At 49.5% G+C, this 21368-nt stretch overlaps 1 protein-coding gene across 9 annotated transcripts in view; it reads right to left on the reverse strand.

Annotated features, from left to right (window-relative positions):
• The window catches only part of ZBTB7C (zinc finger and BTB domain containing 7C), a 348220-nt gene that overhangs the window by 52600 nt on the left and 274252 nt on the right, over positions 1–21368 (reverse strand). For 4 of the 9 annotated variants that reach the window (XM_053205570.1, XM_053205571.1, XM_053205567.1 and 1 more), the window contains one exon: positions 471–687. The exons of the other annotated variants lie outside the window; for them this stretch is intronic. Coding sequence is in view for 1 of the 4 variants with exons in the window: in XM_053205567.1 (XP_053061542.1) it covers positions 471–687 (217 nt within the window). In the remaining 3 variants the exon portion in view is untranslated. The remainder of the gene's footprint in view (positions 1–470; positions 688–21368) is intronic. 9 annotated transcript variants of the gene reach the window in all.

Below are 21368 nucleotides of genomic sequence, written 5' to 3' on the forward strand. Positions count from 1 at the left end.
GGTAAGAAGCCACATGCTCCCTGCACCCTCCAACTCCCACCCCAGTCCCAGCCAGTCCCCAGCCCCCCACCTACAGTGGCTCTCTCCTTCCTGTCTCTACAGATCCACAATTAGCATTTCGCCACTCCTGATGCTGATGGTTTGCCCTTCTACGACAGATCCCCCGAGGCCCTGGACCTCCTCTTGTATTCTGGTGCCTTCCAGAATCAGGGCTGGGCATGGGACAGCTGGCAAATGGTGCTCCAGGCTGCGGTCCTTCCACCAAGCAGGCGGTCCTTCTGTCCTCGAGCACGTGGAGCAGCAGCAGGGGACAGCGGGATTCCAGCTTGCCCTGGGGACTGACCCCCTACAGAGATACCACAGAGCTTCTCCTCTTACTTGGGGTAAGGTCCTTGAGGCGCATGCACAACAACAGCTAAAATTACGGATCTTCTTAATGCAAATGTTCAAGCAGCAGAGTAGAAACCTACCTGCAATGAACACGAGAGCTCAGGGGCCAGCGCTCAGTCCCAGGGCAACTCAACAGCCTCACTTCCGGTGAGACTTGGCAAGGCTCCCGGCCCCGCGAGACGGGCCCTGCAAGCTCACAGCACAGGGGCGCGGAGTCTGTACTTGTGACTCTGATTTTCTGATGCTCAACACCTCTGGAACGCCCCACGTCATGGCGGGCAAACACATCTGATGTAGCTGTGAAAGGGAGGCGGTTCTGTGGCTGATCTGAAGGCTGTGATTCTGCTCATTCTAAGGACTTCTTTCCAACACCCCCATCAGGGTCCTCCTCCCAGGTTCTTCACTCAGTCCCTGCTCCCCAGTCTTGGCATACTGCCCGCAGTTCAACAGGTGTCTGACGTCAGGTTCAGTTCAGCAAAACGTTTTGAACTCTTACTCTGTTCCAAAGACTCGATACCTGAGCCATCCCACATGGGAGCAGCGAGCCACACATGGCTACTGGCACATAAAATTCAGCTAGTCCAATGAAGATGGGCCGTGGGTACAAAATACATGCCAGATTTTGAAGATCTGGCACCAAAAGAGTGGAATACAGCATTCATAACTTTATATGAATTATATATCGAAATAATAATGATATTATTGAGGAGACTGGGTTCACTAATATACAACACTAAGATTAACCTCACCTATTTCTTTTTCTTTTTTCAGTATGACCACTAGGAAAACTTTAAGGTGCAAGATGTTTCTGTAAGACAGCGCTGGTCTATATACCCAGGGAGGCCAGGAGAAGAAAGTTGGTCCTCACCCTCAGGCTTCACCAGGGTTTGGGGCCCTGGAGTATTCCAAATGAGTTGACATGAAAACAGCATCCAGGGCGCCTGGGTGGCTCAGTTAAGTCATGACTCTGTCTGACTCTTGATTTTGGCTCAGGTCAAGATCTCACAGTTCATGAGATTGAGCCCCACGTTGGGCTCTGTGCTGACAGCCCAGATCCTGCTTGGGATTCTCTCTCTCTCTCTCTCTCTCTCTCTCTCTCTCTCTCTTTCTCTCTCTCTCTTTCTGCCTCTCCCCGACTTTCGTGTGCGTGTGCGTGTGCGTGTGCGCTCTCTCTCTCAAAATAAATAAAATTTAAAAATAAAATGAAATGAAACAGCCCCACAAGGCATTTGTTTTCCACATAATTATGCACCATCCCCTTGCACCACCTGCTTGGAGAAGATTCCAACACACCAAATTTCATACAGGGCAACAGAGCGTTAAGGTATCTGGGGCCAGATGTGGGGTCTGATCCATCATTTTCCTCCGCAGGTGAGGCAACAGGTAAAAGTCTTCCACACCAGTCTCCGGACACGAGCACATTGTTGGTCATGCTGTAATTTTCCCAACCCACCTCCGTGACTACCAATCACGTCACTTATCTGCAGGGACCCAAGACGGAACGGAGCCGTCCCTCAGGTTCTCAGCAGAGAAGCAGCAAGCTCAGAGAAGGGCTAGAATCCGGCTGAGAAGGGAAGGGCCATGCAAGCAGTCTCAGCTCCTTGGCTGTCCTCTGGGGCGTTTGGCTGTGGCGAGGTACTGGTCGGGGGGAGGTGTACCACGTGATCAGATACTTGGAAAGAAAGAGGAAGTACAGACAAATCGCGTGCTCTGAGTCCCTTCCACAGGCCGGACATGGTTTTTATGTAATCCCACTACCCTCCCCACAACCCTGCTAGGTGGGTGTGGGCTCAAATTATGGACAAGAAAACAAAGGCTCAGAGGCTTAAGTGACCCAGCCTGGTGCACTCCCCACAGAACGCTCCCCACAGAAAGGATCTGACGCATGAAATTGTTGGAGGGTGGGGCCTGGCCGAGAAATCAGGCCATGTGTCCTGGATTCAAATTTCATGAACTAGGCGATCTTGGACAAGTGCTTTCCCCTCTTAAACCTCAGTTTCCTTAAAGAGAAAATGTAGCTATTGGTGGGCAAGGCTAGTGTTTCTCTCACTTGTGAAAACCATAAGTCACCATAGCATTTTTTTCTTCGTGACCAGGAAATAAACCTGTGTGTGTGTAAAACTGAACGAAAAGCTTGGTTGAATATTTACGTTAAGTGCATATGAGGAAGGTTGATATTTTCTATTCTGTTCTGTTTTTCTATCTCTCTGTATCTTTTTCAGCTGGTGGATTGCCATCCGCTAGATGAATCAAATGACCCACATGAGGTTGCCACCTACGGTTTGAAAAACATGGTTCTAAATGATTGATTTCCAAGCACCTCTCCAGAACTAATAACCTGAGGGTTTGTAACTGACGCCAGACTGAAAATCTGTAAGAACCTCGGTCTCTCTTTCCTTCTCAATATTCCTCCTTCCCTTCCAACTCCCTTTCCCCTCCTCTCGTGCTCCTGCCACCCCCACCTCCTCAACAGGCTAAGCAGAGAATTTACCATGTTTCTCTCCACCCAAGGGCACCCTGGCACCAGGGAGGGACAAGAGGAGGCCGCTCTACAAAACGGTGCCTCTGACCCCCAGATCTTCCTTTCTGGAGGCCATTTGCCAGGACACAGAAATCTCTCTATTACAACGGAATGCTTCTCCGTAATGGACTTTGTTGGAACAGGGCTTTGCCGCCCAATCCAGCAGCAAAACATGTTTCAGAGCCCAGAAAAAAGATGACATTGAGAGGTTCTCCTGATTGTAAACGGTGCCTGTGGAAGGCAGTCCAGTTACTCCTTCCGATCGTGAGGCTATAAAGTGCCTTGTTTTAGCAACCCCTTCCAGGAACTTCTTCTTCCTCCTACCTTGTCGCTTCAGTGGCCCAGGACGAGCAGGTGGATGTGCCCTGATCCCACGCAGCGGATGCCGAATTGTGTTGGCAGAAGCAGACCTTTAAACACAGCCGAGATATCTGTCTGGGGGTTCTTGTGGGGACAGCCTTAACCTCCTCGCTGCCAAGTGCCTGTGGAAAGCCTCTACACCCAAGCATTCTAGAAGCTTCTGAGGGTATGAGGCCTCCTCTGCATCCATTACCCCTGGGGGGATGTCCCACCATGAAGTGTGGTGTTGGGAGGCAAGCGGCAGCTAAGGAGGGTGGCGGTGGCTGGGGGACAGGGAAGGACGGAGCCCAGCAGAGGCTCAGCTCTCAGAAGGCAGGGAAGGGAACTGGCGGCCAGGAGCGGAGCTCACTGGGGGGCAAACACACGTCGTTCTCTCCCGACTGCTGGCTGTTTTGGGGACCCTCCCTCTACCTGTTGCCTCGACTGGGTAAATGCCTGTGTTTCATTTCTTTTATTTCAATTGTTATCTTAGGACCTATTCCATCCCGGCCCTGGGTTAACTCTCTTGGAAGTGGCATCAGGTGACTCTTCCGGTCCTGGCCAGTGTTTCCTCACTGCTCCTGTGTCCCTCGGGGCTGACTCCCGTGGGGGCCACAAATCTGAACTTCACTGCGGCCTTCAACATACACCTGGAGACCCCAGTGGGCTGCGAGCCAGGGACGAGTGAACTGCTCAGGCCCCAGCATCAGGTCTTGGCTTGCGCTGATACAGATTTAGACCCAGCATGGCCAAAATGGGCTTCTTGGGACCCTCTGGGCCAGGGCCGAGCACTCTCCCATGCTTCTTGGATTCCTCAGAGGTCCTAGTTTGCAGCACCTGGCAGGACACAGGCAGAAAGGACGGCTGCTTGCATGGGGTGTGGTTTCAGGAGCTGGGAAGGGCCTCTCTCACCCTAATCCCTTTCCTACTGTACCCCCAAGCCACCTTGGTTGTCTGATGCCCATAATTCCACAATCAAACCTTCATTCCTTTGGGGCAAGCCAAACTTGGACTTTAGCCCATATTAAAATGCCCATCCCTGGGAGTGGCATCATTAAAATCTTATCAGTCACTTATCTCTTAGAATGAATAAGTTCATTCAAATAAACTCAGCTGAACTCAAGGGCGTCGTTTGTGTCTGGGCCTCTGCTGGGCCTCCAGGGGGGATGGGAAGGTGCGAAAACATAGTCCTTGCTTCCAAGGCCCATAGGCTCCTTCCTGAGAGCAGGCTTTGAGGAAGGGATAGGAATGTGCCGGACAGAGGAGGAGGAGGGAGAGGGAAAGAAGAGACCCATTTCTGCACCCAAGCATGTTGTGATGCACGCCCAAGGGACTTGTCACTTCCCCCCCCCTCCCCCACAGAATCTTTCTCACCAGAGAAGTCTGGCACAGGCGCATAGCAGACGGGAATTCATGCTCCCTAAACAAAGGTGAGCCGACCACAGTTGGCATTTCTGCTCTGCTATGTATTAGCCATGACTCGGAGTAAGTGACCTAACAAGCTCTCTATGCCCAAGCGTTCTCATCTGTCAAATGCGGAGAATAACAATACCCACCTTCTAGGGTTGTTATGAGAATTGAAAGAGTTGGTAAGCCTGATGGACTTATCATTCCCTAGTAACTTCCAGAATCACTGCAAAGAGATGTAATTGTCTCCTGCTTCAACAGTGGGCCCGTGTGTGCTGCTTGCTCCCAGATAAGATCACGGACAAGGTAATGAGATGTCATATATCGAGGCATTGGTATGCATGTCCCAGTTTATTATAACAAGGCAGGAGAGGCAGCAAAGGCTGGGAAAGACTCTAAAGTTTCCTTCTTTCTTTCTTTAATTAAGAGAGAGGGAGAGAGAGAGAGAGAGAGAGAGAGAGAGAGGGAGAGAGAATGTGAGCGGGGGAGAAGGGCAGAGGGAGAGAGACAGAATCCCAAGCAGGCTCCACACTCGGCACAGAGAGTTAGGATGTGACTGCAGGCCAGAGTCTAAATCCCATGCTCCCTTCACTGAATTATGCTACCTTGTTAAACATAGAATTTTATTTTTATCGGCACATACATATTTGATTTTAAAATGTATACACGTTCGTGAATAAAATTTGGAAAGTAAAAAAAAAAAAATCACGTTAATAAAAAGAAATGGACACCTCTGTTGCTACCTCCTAAAAGCAATTCCTGTTAAAAAGGAGTTGAAATGTGAGTACCCGGCCTGGCCGGGAGGATGTGCTCAGTCTACATTAGCCAGCATTAGTATCTACTGGTAAATCTCTTCGGGGGAAACCGAGTGTTGGCTATGCTGAGCTGGGCTTCGGGCTCAGTGTAAGGAATGCTGGTCATGGACAGATGCTAGGACCTCTTACGGAGGTCTGGGATCTTCAGAGACCCCTCCCTGCCTTGGCCAGTGTCCAGGGCACATTCGGTGACTCTGGCCCAGGTGGGAGGCCTCTGAGGGGCTCTGGCTCCTTCTCCAGGATCCCCGGCTGTTGTGCTGACCATGTGTGGGCCGTCTCAGCCAGAGGTGATCAGAGGCCAGGCCACTGATGGGTTAGAGCTTGTCCCAGGCAACTTGTGGTTGTCCCAAGAGGGGCAGGCTGGGCAGTTAGGCTGCCTCTCTTTCTGTCCCTGCACTAGGGACTGTGAACATTGCTGGCCAATTCACCTTCTCAGCAGACAACTTGGATCATGCCATCCTCTAGCTCCAACACCTTCAATAGGTTGTTGGTACTTTGGACCGACTATGGGTACTTGGTACTTAGTACTTCACCCATGGCATGAAGGAGAATCCCTTAACCTGGCATTCACTCTGCCCCCACCTGCTTCCTGGGCGTTTCTTTTTCTCACTGCTGTTCCCACCTAATAGCCCCAGCGAGCACTCGCTGAGCTCTGAGGCTGTGCTCTGAACTGCTGAACAACCTCGTGAGGTAGGTACTATTATTACCCTCATTGCATAGATAGGGCACTGAGTCACAGAGAAGTTAAGAAACATACTCAAGGTTGCCAAATTAGCTGGCGGAGCTGGGATTAAATCCCAGTAAGCCAGGCTTCAGACCTGGTGTTCCTATTTGCGGTCCCACGGGGCCACACCCAGGGATCTGTCAGTCTGGATCACTTCCTGTTCCCCCAACACCCGTGCATGGTCCTAATGAGCGCCCCACTGCTCAGGCAGAACACGTCCTGCCCTGCTTGCTGTCTTGGAGATGCACATGCCATTGTATCTGCCTTATTGGGTTCCAAGGGCTCGTCTGTGCATCCCTGGTCTTCCTACAGCAGCCCAAGCTGGCTTAGAACTATTTGTTAATGAATATATGATGAATGAATAAATGAATGAATGAATGAATGATAAATATATGATGTGAATGAATAAATGATGTGCAACAGGTTTTAAACTTGGCAAGCACTCTAATACTTCCCATTTAATCAAGTTCTGTGTTGGAGTGGGCATTATTGTCCCCATTGTGTAAATAATAATAATAACAATAATAATAATAGGTTCCATTTATTAAATGCTTACTCTGTTAGGTACCGTGCTAAAGGGTTACCATATATTTTCTCAGTAACTGTTTCCAACTATTCTGAGCAGTAGCTTCAATTACCCCATTTCCCAGATGAGAACACTAAGGGTCAGAAATACCAAGGGACTTGCCCAGCAGGTGTTTGGAGGGCCACCCCTGCGTCTTCCAGGGCTGGTTCCTCAGCCCTGGCTATTTGCTATCCAGGATCCACTATCCTCCCAGGTCTGGAGGAGGCACTGAGAGGGCGTCCCAAAAGGAAGACATCTGAGTTCTATGAACAAAGGCAAGATATGAGGAAGTGCCAGTGTATTCGGGTGACAAGGGGGACGCCGGAGTTCCTATGAGAAGGTGAAGTCTCCAAGTCAAAGAGTTGAGTACGGTGTAACCTTAAAATATGATTCTTGCCGGCTGAGTGTGGGGGGGTCTTACAGATCCCTTTTCAGGATGTGTTTGCTTTAAAAACAGGCTACGTCCGTATTCTTATTCCTAGTTGCTCTCCCACTTCTCAGATTTGATTCGAAGTGGTCAGAGCTGAGAGCTGGGCTCACGCATGCCACACCCCCCCCCTGTCCTGCTCCTGGGAGCTGCCCAGTGGCTGCTGTCTGATGCCTGCTAATCCCAGACTCGGGACCCGTGACGGATCCGATCCCAGGGAAGGTATTTTCCCCAATTTTTCTTATTTCTCGGTGAACTGCTGTTGCCTTTTCACCTTATTCTACTTCATTCTTTCTTTTCTACTCTTTACAGCTACCATTTACTTTCTGAAAAGACTAAAAGCAGATTTACCTACTCCCCCGCCCCACGTATGTACATACATACACGCATACATGTATACATGTGACGAAGGGCAGCCGTGCTGTCCTCCTCAGCCAGTTCGGGATGTTACTCTGAACATCCAGACCTTTGGTTAAATGAAACCAGGCCATGCACAGGCTACAGTGCTAAATGGACTTAGGAAGAGAGAAGCGTTACAGTGAAAGCATAAAGATTTGGTCTGGGCCTTCACCTTAGTCTCACAGTCTAACAGGAGAGGAACACTGACCCCCCAAATGCCCCCTAGGCTCCCATTACCTTGGGCTCCACCAAATGAATGATACAGTCGTAAGTTAGCCCCACAGGAGCTTACAGGAGGGACCCACCGCCTTGAGGTTGGGCTGTCAGAGAGCCTAGACCTTGAAGGATGGGCAACATTTAGGGACAGAGAAGCTGTAGCCCTAGAAGGGGCTGGGCAGATGGTCTATCAAACACAAGACAAAAATCAGACCTGTATAAACAAAGGCACAACAACAACAAAATGAACGCAGGAGGTGTGTTCGGCCTATCAAGGGGTTCCGTTTATGGAGCTTCTGCAATGCCGGTCTAAGGGATTTGGCCTTGATTCCTTAAGGGATAAGGCAATGGGGAGCCACAGATGGTTTTTGGATGCAAGAGTGATGCGTTGAAAAGCAATTCGTTTGGTGGTAGCATGTGTGCAATGTCCCTGGACGTGGGCTACCCGTCACAGAGGGAGGAAAGGGGCTCTGAAAAGATGAAATAACCTAAACCCATTATTTCAATTAAGTAGGACTATCTTCCTCACTGCTTAAGAGTGATGCCCGGCCCAGACTTAAGGGTCAGGTTCAGAAAGCGGGGACCCTGCATTTGTCGTTCCTCTAACTCTGCTAGGTGGTTCTGATGTACATGAAAGCAGTGCCCTCACTCTGCACTGTGCACGCCGACCACCCCAGAATCATTAAAATACAGATGCTGATTCAAGAGGCCTAGGGAGGCGCCTAAGAGTTTGCATTTCTTTTTTATATTTTTTAAACGTAGTTCTTAATTTTTTATCAAAAATTTTTTAACGTTTATTTATTTTTGAGACACAGAGAGACAGAGCATGAACGGGGAAGGGTCAGAGAGAGAGAGGGAGACACAGAATCTGAAACAGGCTCCAGGCTCTGAGCCGTCAGCACAGAGCCCGACGCGGGGCTCCAACTCACGGACCGCGCGATCATGACCTGAGCCGAGGGCGGACGCTTAACCGACTGAGCCACCCAGGCGCCCCTTAATTTTTTATTTTTAGAGAGATTCTTTTTTTTTTTTTAACGTGTGTTTACTTGTCTTTGAGAGAGTGTGCAAGCGGGGGAGGGGCAGAGAGAGAGAGGGAGAGAGAGAACCCAAACCAGCCTCTGGAAGCCTGATGCGGGCCTTGAACTCATGGACTGTGAGATCATGACCTGAACCGAAGTCGGATGCTTAACCGACTGAGCCACCCAGATGCCCCAAGAGTTTGCATATCTAATGAGCTTCCATCGGGTGCTGATGCTCCCAGTTCAAGGGCCACACTTTGAGCAGCAAGGAGACAAAGTTTTGCCCTAACCCTAAATAGTTGTTTTCCATCCTTCAAAGCTTAAAATAAATAAATAAATAAATAAATAAATAAATAAATAAATAAAAACCAAAACCTTTTACCTGGGTATTTCAGCCTAATTAATCAGACGCTGAGGTTGCAGCCAGACCTGGGTATAGTTTAAAAGGTCCCCACGTGCATCCAGAGCAGGCAGGGCTGAGATTCTCCATCCCTAACTCTGGAAGGTAAGCCTCGTCAAGGGTAGTCCCCCGATTCAGAGCTGGGTGCTGGCGGCAGGAGTATGGCCAGCAAGCAGAGCAGTGAGGTGGACAGCCCTGAGCCCTTCCCGCCCTTGGCTGACAGCCGGCACTCAGGAAGGTTCACGTGGGGTGGGACGCAGGCATGGAAAGTGACGGGAAAACACCCACATCCAGAGACAGCATGTGCTTTTTCCTATAAGCCCCCGGATTTTGTCAGGTCATAAAAGGGGAAGGCGAGGCGGGGGCTCGCACGAGGCAGTCACATGGCCCGTCTCTGTGTGCCAACTTCGAAGCAGGGGTGCTCGGCCTGCGGAGAGGAAATGTGTGCTCCGGGGAGCTCCTCCAGCTGGCTGGCTGGCAGCCAGGGGCGGCTGGCTCTTGGGGTTTGGTTACCCGTTCCCGATCCTGGGGTGCGAATCTCTAGCAAGGGGAGTTCTTGCCCGAGGAGTTCAAAGCCGCTTGCCATGACACCTAGAGAGTTCTGGACACCATTCTGCCCTTTCCTGAGCCATCACAGTCTCTAGGCACAATGCTGAGCTGGCCTTACAGATGAGTCAGGCAGCAAGAAGGACCCTCTCTTTGTTCCTGCTCATTTAAAGGGCCTGGCTGAGCTGAGCATGCTCAGTGGGGGGCACTGAGAAAGAAAAAGGAGTAGAGGATGGTTGATGAGCAAAGGTGGGGGGGGAGTCGGGGGAGTGGAGATAGGTCAGCCCTAGGAATGCTCAGCATGGTCCTGGCTGGTCTTTTGAGCCTTCACACCCCCAATCCCCTCCCAAAGCCTTCACTTCCAGAAAGGTTGGCCAACCGGGCACCTCGGCTGCAGGATGAGTATTTCCTGCTCTGCTATCTGAAGCGGACCCACCCCCCTTCCTGCCATGTGTTGTCGGGGGACTCCAGCCCATCATGCTCTTTCCTCTCTGAGCTCTTGCCACAGATGTGCCCTGGGTACCCTTATCTCTTTATGCAGCTTCTCCCTGCAGCTGTGCTAGCCCACAGAAATATAGTATAAGCCACACATGCAATTTCAAATAGTCTGGCAGCTGCATAAAAAGAAGTAAACAAACAAATTGTAGCCATATATTTTAACCGACTATGTCCAAGATATGATTGGTTCAAGATGTATCGATCATGATGTAAGTCCCTTTTTTTTTTTCTTTTTTTGAGGCGGGGGGGTGGGGAGGGAGGAAGGGGGCTGCCATCGAAATCTAGTATTTTTTTTTTTAGTAGGCTGCACGCCCAGCCCGGAGCCCTGCATGGGCTGAACTCACGGCCCAAGATCAAGACCTGAGTTGAAATCAAGAGTCAGATGCTTAACTGACCAAGCCACCCAGAAGCCCTGAAATCCAGTATTTTATATATTCGTGGGGGAATATATACATTTGGGATAGCCACATTTCAAGTGCTCAGTAGCTACACACAGCTCATGGCTATTGTGCCGGACATCTCTAGCCTGTATGCACTCTGAAGGCAGGTATCATTTTATGAGAGTTCACAGACACGTTGGAAGTGAACGCTGAAGGAAATCTTAGGACTACCTGGTCCAACTCCTGCACTCTGCACGTATGGGAACAGCCTCAGCCCACGAAGGAAGTGGCTGGCTCTGCCTCCCAGGGTGGCGAAAGGCTGCGGCCAGGCCAGAGCTCCAATCTTGCAAACAGAACCCTAACGATCGTTTGGGTGCTGTGCCGTCTCAGGCTGCGTGGCCTCCCCGGTGCCGGGAGACTCCACCCCCTCGCCCACTGTGGGTTCCCGAGAAAGGTGTCCATTGATCGGTGCCCACTGATACCTTAGGGGCCACTCAGGGGGCCTCCGTTTAGCCACGTGGCAGAGTCCAGCGCTCTGAGTGTTCCCACTCAAGCCAGTGCCTCCCTTCACCCCCAACTCCAACCCTGGGTTCAGCCGTGAAGAGATAAGTACTCAGGAGGAAGAGACTCTGGCAAACAAGCGGAGTGTGGATGCCAATCACACAATTCTTGGCAACAGAAGGCATCCTGGGAATCATTAAGGCGCGGCTATTGTAATAATTAGGGGACCATCCATCGAATCAGCCTGAGTGCCTGTTTCTCCAGAGCGGGTCCACACTTCCAGACACTGAGCCCTGGCTGAAAGGACAGAGGCCACCTCCACTTACTAGACTCACCGTTTTGTTTTGTTTTTCATTAAGTTTATTTATTTATTTTGAGAGACAGAGAGAGAGCGTGGGGGGGGGGGGTGGTGCAGAGAGAGCAGGAGAGAGAGAATCCCAAGCAGGCTCCATGTTGTCAGAGCAGAGCCTGATCTTGCAGATCATGAGATCATGACCTGAGCTGAAATCAGGTGTCGAACGCTGAACCGACCGAGCCACCCAGGCGCCCTAGACTTGTCGTGTCAATCAGTGCTCCCCATGCCCGCTGCAAACCTGAGCATCCTCCACACTCTGAACACCGGAGGCTCACTGGGCACCCCCCGGGTGAGCCCGGGCACCTCCGGAGCCCTCAGCTGAGTGCGCACCTTGCAGGGAGCAGCTGTGCCCAAGCCTGTTTATGCCAGTCGAGCTAGTTATTATTTCACAATTTAATGTAATGTAAACAGATGAAATGGAAGTCCAAAAAGAAAGCAAGTTGAAGTTTTCACGCAAACAAAATTGGTAGTCTCAAAGGTGAGTCATTGCAAAAATGCTGTTGGATGAGGTGTGGATGCGATAAGAAAATATTGGAAAGCAAACCAGGAACCTAGAAGGATTTCGCGCGCACGTAGGCTTTGCATGTGTCTTTACGTTCTTCGCTTTGATACATCCATTCGAGAAACCTCAGAAGATGCCTTATTTATGGGGATGTTTATGCAGGAACAGTGGGGAACCCGAACTAGTAGACTCATAATCAAATAAAAGGACTTGACTTGGCCTCAAAAGATTGGTGAGGAAATGCACCTTCAAATGGTCTAAGTGAAAGTAAGACATTCAAGGTATTCATGTACCTTTAGTTTCCGACGCCTGCCTTAACTGTTTTTTGTTTTTTATTTTTTGGGGGTGGGGGGTGGTGGAGTGGGGGCAGCTGGCCGATTGACTACAGGTTCTGATCAAGTAGATAAAAGTTGATGGGGCCAAATGTTTGCGCAAGGGGAGGAGCCCATGAAACACAGCTGGTCTCCACTGAGCATTGAGGTTGGAGGTATACAGGGTTTGCAATTTTTGAAAATGTTTTATTTATTTTTGAGAGAAAGAGTGTGAGCACGGTTGGGGGCCAGAGAGAGGGTGGGGGCCAGAGGATTCTAAGTGGGCTCCTCGCTGACAGCAGCGAGCCCAAGGCGAGGCTTGAACTCATGAACCGAACTTTGAGATCGTGACCTGAGCCGAAGTTAGACGTCCAAGCGCTCAACTGAGCCACCCAGGTGCCCCAGGGGTTTGCATTTTAATACAGGGGGCTCCTATTGGTCAGGGACCAGTCTGGACCAGGTAATTCAACAGAGAGCATTCAATGTGAGGGAACTCATGCCAAACAATGGTGGGAAGCTGCTAGAATACCCAGAGAGCAGATGGTGTCAGCAGAGTGTAGCAGACTCCAAGGCCAGAGCCATGGTGGGTCACCTGGGAGGAGCTGGAGCCACAAACAGGACACAGGCATGGTGGAGAGGCCACCAGATTCACTGCCCTCCTGGCCCAAGCTGGGGTCTCCCATGGGCCAAACCCAGCCAGAAGCCCACTGGCTGGCAAGGGAGCACTGCTCAGGCTCCTGGCGTGCAGAGCAGGGAAGAAACGCATCTGAGGACAAACGGGCCCAGGATTGGCCCAGATCTCCCGAAATCCAAACAGTCCCCCTTGAAGAAATCGGCGTGGAATCTAAGGCTGACCGTGGAAAAGGGAAGAGTTGGGGCCAGGGCTGTCCTCCTGGTGCCTTACAATGGCTCTATAACAAGTGACTACCTGTCCTGAGGCTGGCCGGACAGCAGGAAAAACAGTGGCAGGGATTCCTTCGGATGTAAACATAGGAGTTCACAGAAGAGGAAGCAACAAAGTGCCCGGGCAAATCAGGAGAATGCACTGTGAGGCAATGCCACGTTGCACCTGGCTTTTGAAAGTTCTTTCCTCAAAGCTCTTTAGGTTTCACAGGCTTCCTGTTGACGCTAAGCAAAATCCGAGGTAGGGCTAATTTAATCGGCCACGGCACTCCGTTGTGGCTGTTGTCCAACTGCTGTCCTGAAGTCCTGGCTGCCTGGATAATGATGCTATCGCCTGCCTGGGCCCCTCTCGTTTTCCCCTCATGTTTTTACTGCACGTGCAGACCTTCTGGGGACCACCAGGATTAGGCAGCTAACGTTGGGGGGGGGGGGTGGCACGTCCTAACTGTGGCACTTGACTGGCATCGAAGAGGCTTTGCTGCTGGCAAGCATCAGCTGGGTGTCTTAGGGCCAGGTCACTCCGCCTCCTGGGTCCAGGGTCCCCGTCTGTGAAAGAGGGGGCTTAACTGACCTTCTACATTTTAAGGTCATCCCTCCGACATTAGTTTTTGTCATATGGGCCTCTAAATGGAGACGAGGGAGAAAAGGGATGTTAGGGAGAAGGTAGATGGAGTCCAGGCAGACTTTGGAGGACGTCTAATAAAAAATTCCTCAGATGAGATTTTTTCCCCCCGTTATCATATGCTTTTCCCCCTAAAAGCGGAATTCTACGAAATAAATCCTAGTTAATTGAGGGTTCTGGTTACTTGGGGTGCAATTAATCAGGGTTTTACTGCATTTCCAATTGCAGTGAGTTACACAGTGGTTTGCATATGCGGTAACTTCTTAAGTGACTTCTGTTCCCTCACCTCATATCTGTTTCATTAAAATTGAACACTTTGAAACGAAAAAGGGAGCATGGAGCGGAATGGTTCCACCTGGACACAGCTCTGGGGAGACAGCAGTCAAGGTGATGAAAAGCAGCGTCCAACCATGCCCATACATTAGCCACCCTGCCTGAAAGGCAGTAATTGTATTTTCGACCACACTTCACAGCACTTTTTAACCTGGCCAGGCCTTTCCTAGGTTATTCTTCTCACTCTGGGGCAGGTAAATTTGGTATAAAAATCTCCCCCAACCCCTTCCTGGTACTCCAAAACCACAACTTAACTTGAGCTAGCTAAGCAATGTGAACAGATTATCTCAATACGGTCAAAATGCTGTGCATCAGAACTTGGGCATTCGGGAGTCTGGAGAAATATAAGGGGCTCTGTAGCAGGCAGTGGTGTTGCCATTTTACACAGAGATGGATCAGAGGTCTGCAAAAGCAAAGCCATTTACAGACCTGCACACTTCTTCAAGCCAGACATCTGGTGGTCAAAGCGAAAGACCTGGGTGTAAGCTTCGAGGAGAGTTCTGGGGCAGGGTCCGCCAGTCGGGATCTCTATATCTGATTATTAGGTGAATGAATGAACCAATGGGCTTTGCTGAGCTGTCCTCCTGCAGCCGGCAGATGGCTGTCTCCTACCCTTGCTTCCCCTTGAGTATCCAGATGGAGAAAAGCCTATGGCCTACAAGCTGACCAACAGCAGGTAACTCCTATGCAGAACCCGGAGATGCACAGAAAGCCGTATTTCAATCAGGTGGGTAGACTACAGCCAAGGCAATCACCCAGCCTCTCCTCATAGCTGCCCTTTCTCCTGGAAACTTCAGTTACTGTCCCTTGACACCCAGCGCTCTGGCTTTATTGGGGGCTCGGATCCTTGGTCCCCTGAAAGCTCTCCCACCCCTCTTCTAGAAGTGCCTTTTAATTCAGGCAGGTAAACACGGTTGCCTTCCATTAGCAGGACAGAGGAAAAGGAGAATGTGCCACGTGTGAGAATCTGATTAGAAAACTAAAAAAGTAGGCGGCATTTGGGTTCCCTCAGAGAGTGTGTGAGAGCAAGCCAGAGCGGAACAGAGGAAACTGAATCACAGGCCTGATCCCTTACACACAGGTCACAAGCTGAGCTGTCGCTTCTTATGAAAGTTCTGAAATGCTAAGTTCTCTGACTGCAAATGCACTTGCAGTGCAGGATCCTTATGGAGAAAGGAAATGGGACTCCTAATGACATCAGCGTGGTTGCAAATTGCTTCCTGGGCTCTGGCATGACTTTATCCGTATTTTTTTCTTTTCTTTTAAAATAATTGTCAGGATGTGACAATATTTGATGGGAGAGAGTGAAAGGGGAGGACAGGGTCTGGCTGGATGATAACAGGTTGTTTGGGGGGCTGAGGGCACTGCTCGGCCAGGGACGGGGGTCAGTAGGGAAGGGACAGTTGACGGGATGCTTCCCTCTGAGGTCAGAAGTCCGAATCTTGACATGACCTTGAAACCTATGAATAAATGTTGTCTCATCTTGTGGGGAGTTTGAGAGAAATGGGTGGAGAGAGGGCAAGGGGGTGTGGTGAGCCAAGTCAATACAGTGATCCTGCCCCCGGGATCTGCTTTTTGGCAGGTATCAGAGTCAGCGTGGGGTCGACGTCACTTTTCCTTACTAGATTTGCCAGTCCCTCAAGGGAAGGCTGAGTTTTACTGATGTCTGTATCTTTGCCCCAGCTACTGTCATTGCCATTATTGCCACAACCATTACCACTGTGGCGTCCATCACGACTCTCAACGTGTGGTCAGCAAATACACAGAATAAATAGAAAGGAGCCACCTTTGGGAGTGTCTGGCCAGCCCTCAATGACCCTCTTTTCCTGAAATCTGGCTCCTCTCTCACCTCCTAAGGTTCCTCATACTAAGGAACCCTGTTCTTTGACCATTGTTGACTAGATCAAAGGCAGATAACTGACTTAGGCTAGGCTAGTCCAGACTTTCTCCACATGTGGTTAGACCTGACAGCCATTTAAATGAGGATCTCCTAGAATGCAAATTGGTGCAGCCACTCTGGAAAGCAGTGTGGAGGTTCCTCAGAAAATTAAAAAATAGACCTACCCTATGACCCAGCAATAGCACTGCTAGGAATTTACCCAAGGGATACAGAAGTACTGATGCATAGGGGCACTTGTACCCCAATGTTTATAGCAGCACTCTCAACAATAGCCAAATTATGGAAAGAGCCTAAATGTCCATCAACTGATGAATGGATAAAGAAACTGTGGTTTATATACACAATGGAGTACTACATGGCAATAAGAAAGAACGAAATATGGCCCTTTGTAGCAACGTGGTTGGAACTGGAGAGTGTGATGCTAAGTGAAATAAGCCATACAGAGAAAGACAGATACCATATGTGTTCACTCTTATGTGGATCCTGAGAAACTTAACAGAAACCCATGGAGGAGGGGAAGGAAAAAAAAAAAAGAGGTCAGAGTGGGAGAGAGCCAAAGCATAAGAGACTCTTAAAAACAGAACAAACTGAGGGTTGATGGGGGGTGGGAGGGAGGGGAGGGTGGGTGATGGGCATTGAGGAGGGCACCTGTTGGGATGAGCACTGGGTGTTGTACGGAAACCAATTTGACAATAAACCTCATATATAAATAAATAAATAAATAAATAAATAAATAAATAAATAGATTTATTTTATTTATCTCCTATAACCCTCTTCTCTCATGCGCAAGGAAAACCAAAGACAGATAATCTGTAGAGATGAAAAGATTAATCAATTGTATAGATAGGAGCCAAGATGAGACAGCATATGGCCCAGAAAGACAAATATTGAGAAAATAATTGGTTGCCAATGGCTTTCCTGGTTCCATGAAGTCCGGTGACTGTAGTGTTTTCCCAGAGTTTAAGACCTATAACCTATCCCTGTACCCTTGTAACACATGGTATTTTCACCTTAAGCTACCTTGAGTTGGTTTTCTTCACTTGCAACCCAAAGTGTCTTTAAAATTTTTTTTTTAAGTTATTTATTTTTGAGAGGTAGATAGAACGCGAGCAGGGGAGGGGCAGAGAGAAAAGGAGACACAGGATCTCAAGCAGGCTGCAGGCTCTGAGCTGTCAGCACGGAGCCCAACGCGGGTATCAAACTCACAAACCATGAAATCACGACCCGAGCCAAAGTCAGTCACTCAACCAACTTAGCCACCCAGGCGCCCCGTTTTACTCGCAACCCAGTGTCTTAACTAACACCATGTGACTACGACCACCGTACTTGTCTCAGCAGGCATCACTACTCAATCACAGCAGTCTTCCAGCAAGCCTCGGAATCCTTTGTCTGCAAACCACTACCAACTGAGCCAAGTTAGCAGATAAAGATAAAAACCTACTGGCACAAACAAACCCCACAAACTGTTGGCTAACTCAGTCTGTGACGGGCTGAGGACCAAAAAGAGTACAAGAGAAGAACATGGGAGGGAACGATTCATTCTGAGCATGGACTTGACCATTGCGTGGGATTTATCCAGGCAGAGGTGGACAGGATATGCTTTGGGCGAGAGAGGACACAGGCAGCGTTTGTGGATCAAGTCACAGTATGGTGGAAGGACCCAATATTCCCCTTTGTGTCTTCCTAATCACAGATTACCAGGCTGTCTCTGGTTCTGGGAATACCTTTTTTGTCAGTTTTTTGTTGCTTAGGATGTTGTTAGGATGCTCTAGAAAGATCTGCTTGGAAAAGGAGCACTAAGCAAAGCCAAAAGTTGGCCTGAGCTACCTTAGGGATGCTTGTTCTCCCACTGTTTCCCAGTTCCCTGTGGGATTTGGAGGAAGGACCACATGACTTGGTACGTGTTGGTTTCCAGGTCTGGCTTTATCACCACTGCACTCTCTGTCCTGAATCTTGTGCTTTGGCTTCCCAGAATTCATTCTACCTGTTTTAGCCACAGTTTCTTTTTTTTTTTTCTTCTTTTTTTTTTTTTTTTAGTTTATTTATTTTGAGAGAGAGAGAGAGAGAGCAGGGGAGGGGCAGAGAGAAAGGGAGAGAGAGGGAGAGAGAGAATCTCAAGCAGGCTCCACACTGTCAGCGTAGAGCCAGATGTGGGGCTGGAACCCATGAACCATGAGATCATGACCTAAGCCAAAATAAAGAGTCAGACACTCAACCAACTGAGCCACCCAGGAGCCCCTAGCCACAGCTTCTGATTTCCAATTGTGCGAGTTTTGGCTCCCACTTTGGACCATGCGGTGTGAGAGGACTCCATAAGTGGTTTCAAGGTGAAGTGTGTGACTGGGCATAAGCTAATCAGAGTTCCATGCTCTGGCTGCAGGGATTGGTTCAGGGACAGACATGTGACTCAAGACAGCCAATCAGCCCCACTAAAACGAACCCTAAGGCTTTGTCTTTAACAAACAGCAAGAGGTGTTCTCTTTTTTTTCCTGCTGGGCTTGAGCTGGAGAGGGTGTGAGGCTGTCTCTGCCGCTACCCTCTTGCCTCTTTGCAGACCTGAGAATGAAGCAAAGACAGGAGACAAGAAACCTGCATCCTGAGCTTACGGAGCCTGGATGCAGGGATATCTGAATCTGACCCTACCCACGAATCACTGCGTTATGTAGCCAATACATACTGTTTCGTTTAAGCCAGTTTTCTCTCATTTGCATCCAAAAAAGTCTGATTACGCTCTGGGTTGGTTACCTCATCAATAACATGGGATTAGCAACGCTATCCTTTTGCATGGGACTGCTCCCAGGAATGACTGAGTGCCTATAAAATGCTGTATCAATTAGCAAATAGGCTCTAGCTGTAAATGATAACACCCAGTCCAATAAGTGGTTTCAGGAAGGGGCACCCAGTGTTCTGCAAAGAAAAATGAATGTGAAATATGTTGTCTCATCTTTTACAAAATTTAGCCCAGCACATGCCCTCCAAGGACAGACGCTTAATAATAATAGTCAAGGGCTAAAAGTCGTTGAAAGAACACACCTCCCACGCTTCACCATTGACCCTGGGCGCTCTCCCCAATCTCTCCACACAGGGCGACAGGAGCCTGAAGAGGTCCCATGCTGTAGATAGCATTGAAGTGGACTTCCACTGTCACTCTGGCTTTAGATGACATTTTCCGACCACCCAGCACTTCCCCCCTCCCCCCCCCCATATACACCCAGGCCTGCCTGTTTTGAAAACACCCAGCTCTACATGTTTTACCAGGGGCTTGGGAGAGGTTGCAGGGGAGGGACTGGGCAAGTCTGATGATTGAGTGTGATCCCTTAATGAACCGGTAGGATGTAGCCCCCAACAACCAACCTCCCTTGCCAGTTGGGGTGCAGGGGGAAGGTCAGACAGCCCCAGCTGGTTCTGATAAGGAGCCTGGTTATCACCGCCAATCTCAAGTAGCTGGAGCTTTTCCCCACCCACCGGGACAGGTACAATGGCTCCATTAATGGCCTTGGTTGTCCAAATATCATTCATCACTTACGAGGAGCCAAATAAAAGGCGAAGGGTGCTCCCTCTGACACTTACTCCTGAACGCAATTCACTTTTAAATTATTTGTGCCTCCTTTAACCTGCAGGGCTGTAAGCCTTTCCAGGCTCCTCCGGGGAAGCCTGAGCCCAGAGCCGCTCCCGGGAATGGGGCGCCCACACCCCCACGTCTTTGGCAGCGGCAAACTCTCCAGTTGGTTTCCCTTCGCTCCTCTCCCATCACCCGCCCCCTCACCCTGGACATTTGGTTTGGGGGAGGTGGACACGTTCTCCCAGGTTTTTCTCATCAAGCGCTCCCTTTTTAACTTTTCCTCCTTCGTCAGCAGATTAGGATTGGAAATAATTTACGTGCAAGTAGGTGATTCTACAGTTCAGTTTGCACGCTTGACAATTAACTAAATAAACTGCTTGGGGTCACTTGGAGTAACAATTCACAGACTTTCCCGTGACAGGCAAAAGTTAAACCCCTTGGCGTGCAGGACCTCCCCACGGGGCAGGAGGAGGCTGGTTCTGCGGGAGGGAAATTCTAGGCATCTTATTATTCACCCGCTCCCTTTCCAGTTCTGACCTTAAGAGTACTCTTAACCTTCCTCCTCCAGCTTGCTAATGGGGAAATAAATCTTGGGAGAGTATCTTAAATTCTTTTTTATCACAGACTGTATCACCGAGATAATAAGACCAGCCTTCAGAGTAACCATTAAGCCACAGAAGGTGTGGTCATCATTTATGATTTTTTTAGCCTTAATTGCTAGACAGACACTTTAAGTGGGAAGTCTGTCTAATGAGCCCAGTCATTAAAACATCAAAAACTGTTATCTGGGGTTTCTATTTTAGTTAGACATTACATTATTTTAATAAGGGGGCCGCATTTCTTGTCACAGGGTTTGGTAATGGAGGCTGAAGCAACCCCCCGGGGACTGGGGGAGGGAGAGGCAGACTTGCCTTTGGAAAACAAGGTCGCAAATCAAGACTGAGCTCTGGAAGGGGGATGCAGATGAGCAAATCTGGGAACCCAAGTGGGAGGAGGGCCTGCCGGTCTGGCCACGGGGACTAGAACCGTACCCTCGCCCAGGACAGGGGAAAGGCAGGTAACGGGATGTTCTGGGCCTCATTATGCTTCGTGTCCACTTTCTGAGCCGTTGCTACAGCTCTGTGCACAGTGTCCTTGGCCTGGAAGGGCCTCCCCTCTTGGACACCTCCTCGCGGCCCGGGGGATGTGGGCAGCCTGCAGGCCCAGCCCAGCGCCGGGCTCTGCGAGGCCCCCTTCTCCACCAGCTCCCTATTTCTCCTTCCTCTGGACCCCCACAAAAGGTGTGCTCAGTGCCCCCTGTGCAGCACTCCGGTCCACACCGGACGTTCTCGCACTGAAGGCTCCAGATTCTGACCGTCACTGTTGGCCACGTTTTACTGATCTGGACCAGTTACCGTCCAATGGAAATATGATGTGCGCTACAAAGCCAAGCCACACGGGTAATTTCAAAATTTCCAGTAGCCATATTTAGAAAGTTAAAATAAGCAGGCAATTTTACTTTTTTATTTAAACCAACACATCCACAATATTATCACTTCAACATATAATCGATATTTTTAAAATGGCTAATGAGCTATTTTACTTTTTTTTTTTTTTTTTTTTTTACACTAGGTCTTACAGCGCATCTCAGTTTGGAGTAGCCACAGTTCAAGTGCTCAATCACTACATATGGGGTAGAGGCTACTGTTTTGGACAGAACAGGTTTAAATAGATTTTCTAAGTAACTAACCGTT

This window comes from Acinonyx jubatus, chromosome D3, assembly GCF_027475565.1.
Source record: "Acinonyx jubatus isolate Ajub_Pintada_27869175 chromosome D3, VMU_Ajub_asm_v1.0, whole genome shotgun sequence".
Classification (NCBI taxonomy): domain Eukaryota; kingdom Metazoa; phylum Chordata; class Mammalia; order Carnivora; family Felidae; genus Acinonyx; species Acinonyx jubatus.